The sequence below is a fragment of the Tricharina praecox genome, assembly GCF_024521635.1.
Source record: "Tricharina praecox strain CBS 144465 chromosome Unknown BZA05scaffold_53, whole genome shotgun sequence".
In the NCBI taxonomy this organism is placed as follows: Eukaryota; Fungi; Ascomycota; class Pezizomycetes; order Pezizales; family Pyronemataceae; genus Tricharina; species Tricharina praecox.
Genome location: NW_026250455.1, coordinates 7,515 through 10,490, shown reverse-complemented (window position 1 = coordinate 10,490; position 2,976 = coordinate 7,515). Strand labels below are relative to the sequence as shown.

Below are 2,976 nucleotides of genomic sequence, written 5' to 3'. Positions count from 1 at the left end.
CGGCGTAATATTCCTCGCGCCTGTGAGCCTTGTAGGCAGCGCAAAGTAAAAGTAAGTGTCACCTGCGTACCATGGTACGGAGTTTTCCCCCGTGATTAGCATTTCGGGTTAGCTGACATGACCTGTACCAAGTGTGATGGGAAAAGGTCTGAACGCCCGGTTTTTTCCTGGCAACTCTGCCGTACCCTTCGACAACTCTGCCGTACCCTCCGATAACCAGATCCACCCCAGACTCAGGAGTCACGATCCCCGCGTCTGAAGGTTTCTGATGCGCGGTCGGAAAAGGAGGAAAGATCAAAAACGATTACTGACTTTATGGAGCAGACCGATATGTGGACACTGTACGGACTACAAAGTAGACTGCTTCTATGGCGGAACAAAGAAGGAAGCGATCGCGAAGTATACCGACCTCCGCCAACCCATCGCTTTCGAATCTCCGGTTGCTGGACTTGGGTTGCTGGCCGTCGGCCTACGAGCGGAAGGCTGATATTTTTCGTAGGAGACTGCATGACCTTGAGATCCGGGTCAAAACATATACGACACTCCTTCAAGGCCTTCATCGGTTTGCGGACACCAGTAGTCAGCTTGCCATCCAAAACGCTCTGGCTTCGGTACTTACTCCCCTCGGTCTTGTAAATTCTTCATACAATTCAACGACTGCTGATACCTTCAGAATCTCGATTGTTCGATTTCACCAGCGTTGGCCGCCTATTCCGTTCCACCTGGACTCCGTGGCCCCGCTTCCGTTTCTGATACCGAGTCGGAAACGTCGCCCGAGTTTATCGCATCCCCTTCTCGAGACGCCGTCGCGGACGGTTATGACGGCAATGCTAACGACCTACTCGGCTATATGGGGAAAGGAAGCGGGATCGCGCTGCTTCGCCGAGTAGAGTGGGAACTCAGCAATGATAAACAGACTAGTGAGAACTTGGACCTCAAAATGCACCATCGATGTAAGTAATTAGACCGACCACAAGAGAGAAGAGGTCGTTTCTCACCCCACGTCAAGGCAGCGCATATCATCTTGACACCGATGTTTCCCAATGGACGGATCAGATCGACCCTTTCTTCGTCCCGAGCAAACCAACAGCCCATAAACTAATCTCGGTTTACCTCACGACCGTCCATCCCCTGTTTCCCATCATATGGAAGCAGTCCCTCGTCGATGATGTCGAAAAGATCTATGGATTTATCATGAATCCAACCATCTCGATGGCAAACTGCAATTGGACCACGCTCAACCTAGTATTCGCCATCGGTCAGACCTTCGTAAGCCTTTTAGGAGAAGACGAGCCAGGGGACATCGACCATACCAACTATTTCATGAGAGCTCGGGTCCTGGGAGCCTTGGATGGAGTTTCTGGGATCGCAACAGCCACTTTGGAGCAGTTGCAAGCTTGGGCCTTGACCAGTATGTATTTACTGGCGAGCCAACATACGAACAAGTATGTTTCCCCTCCTCGATCATCGTTGCTAACGGTCGCCATGCTGATGCAAACCCAGAGCCTGGAACATCACTGGTCTGGCTGTTCGAATGGCGTACGGAATAGGACTGGTAAGTATCCCCGGATGGCGCACGTGGTTCCGACCGAAAGATAACCCAGGTGCAGCATGTTAAGCTAGATTCTCCGGACGTAGCCATCTTCGAACAAGAGTTGCGTCTGCGTGTATGGCACTCCCTCTGCTATCTCGACTCGGTGCTGTACCTGGCCACAGGACGGCCGTCCGCCATCCAGGAACGTGCGTGCAACGCTCCAGTCCCGCGAATGCTCCGAACAACTACCGTCGGAGGGCCAGAAGAGATCGATCCTACAACACCAGATCCATACATGGTGGCTTGCACGAGCCTGTCGGCAATCACGGCGGAGACCATGGCACGCCTGTACTCGCCCCGATCAGAGTTCCAAGGAGGCGACAATCTGGAAAACCTGCGTAGGGATATCGAACTGCTCGATTGCTTCCTCCAGAGGTGGAAAAAGGATCTCCCCGAGTCGCTCGATTTCCAGAAATCGCAAACGGATCAGGTTTTCATCCATCAGGTATGCCACACTCTTGGAACAGAGGAAGACTGAACGGCTTGACTGATTCCCAAAACTTCCTGGAACAGAGAATCGACCTTGCACTTCGCTACCACAACACGATGATGGTCCTGAATCGCCCGTGTCTTCGTCGGCCAGATCACGATCGATACCTGGGAATCCCACCGACGTTCAAGGAATTCGTCAAAGAATCAGCCGTCAGCTGCCTCGAGTCGGCTCACCAGATAATCACCCTAATCGTGCACGGACTTGCAGCCGATCCGACCAATCCGATGAGATTGGGCCCCTGGTGGTGTATCCTACACACTGCGGTGTCCGCCGCAGCGGTGATCCTGTTGGAGTTGGCGTACCGCGCCGCACACGTCCCCGAGCATTGCGATGCCATGTTCGACGACGCCTCCAACCTGATCTCGTGGCTAGATGCCATATCGTTTCAGGGGAAGAACGAAGGTGCAGAAAGGTGTTGCGACGAGTTATCGGAACTCTTGAGACAGATTGCTCCTCGGGTGAACCGCCGGTTCGAAGGTCCAGTGAACGGTCAACGCCGAAGAAGTAAGGCTGCTGCTGCCTCTTCGCAGGGTTCGCAACTGCAGGATGGCCGCATCGGTGACAGTGATGTGCTGAAGCAATACTTTCCCGCGCCGAATTTCCTGCATGAGCCGGGAAGCTCGGGCTATCTGCCGCCATTTACTAAAGGTTGAGGTGAACGGAGGGGTGGTGATGCCGGAGGGTGTTTTGAGTGGGGGGTGGGGCTGTTTGCATTTCGCCTGTCGTGTTTCTGGAGCTCTTGTCATTCTTCCAGTTAAGTTCCTTGCGAGTCGTTCTTCTTTCTTTTGATGCTTGTTGCCTTCTTTCTGCAGTGTCGATGTCAAAAAATTAGTCAGCGGACTGTTCCTCAGCTGTTTCTCCCTCCCCCATTCCCCCCCCCTTTACACGA

General features: G+C 53.3%; 1 protein-coding gene across 1 annotated transcript; it reads left to right on the top strand.

The window, feature by feature from the left end:
• Window positions 1-268: 268 nt before the first annotated feature.
• BZA05DRAFT_345013 (fungal-specific transcription factor domain-containing protein) lies at window positions 269-2,740 on the top strand (the record flags this gene model as incomplete). The annotated part of the gene is made up of 7 exons (XM_051481156.1): window positions 269-399; window positions 500-611; window positions 674-920; window positions 959-1,445; window positions 1,504-1,555; window positions 1,611-1,969; window positions 2,068-2,740. 7 exons carry the CDS (start codon window positions 269-271, stop codon window positions 2,738-2,740), a joined length of 2,061 nt encoding a protein of 686 aa, XP_051334669.1.
• Between the last annotated feature and the right edge of the window lie 236 nt (window positions 2,741-2,976).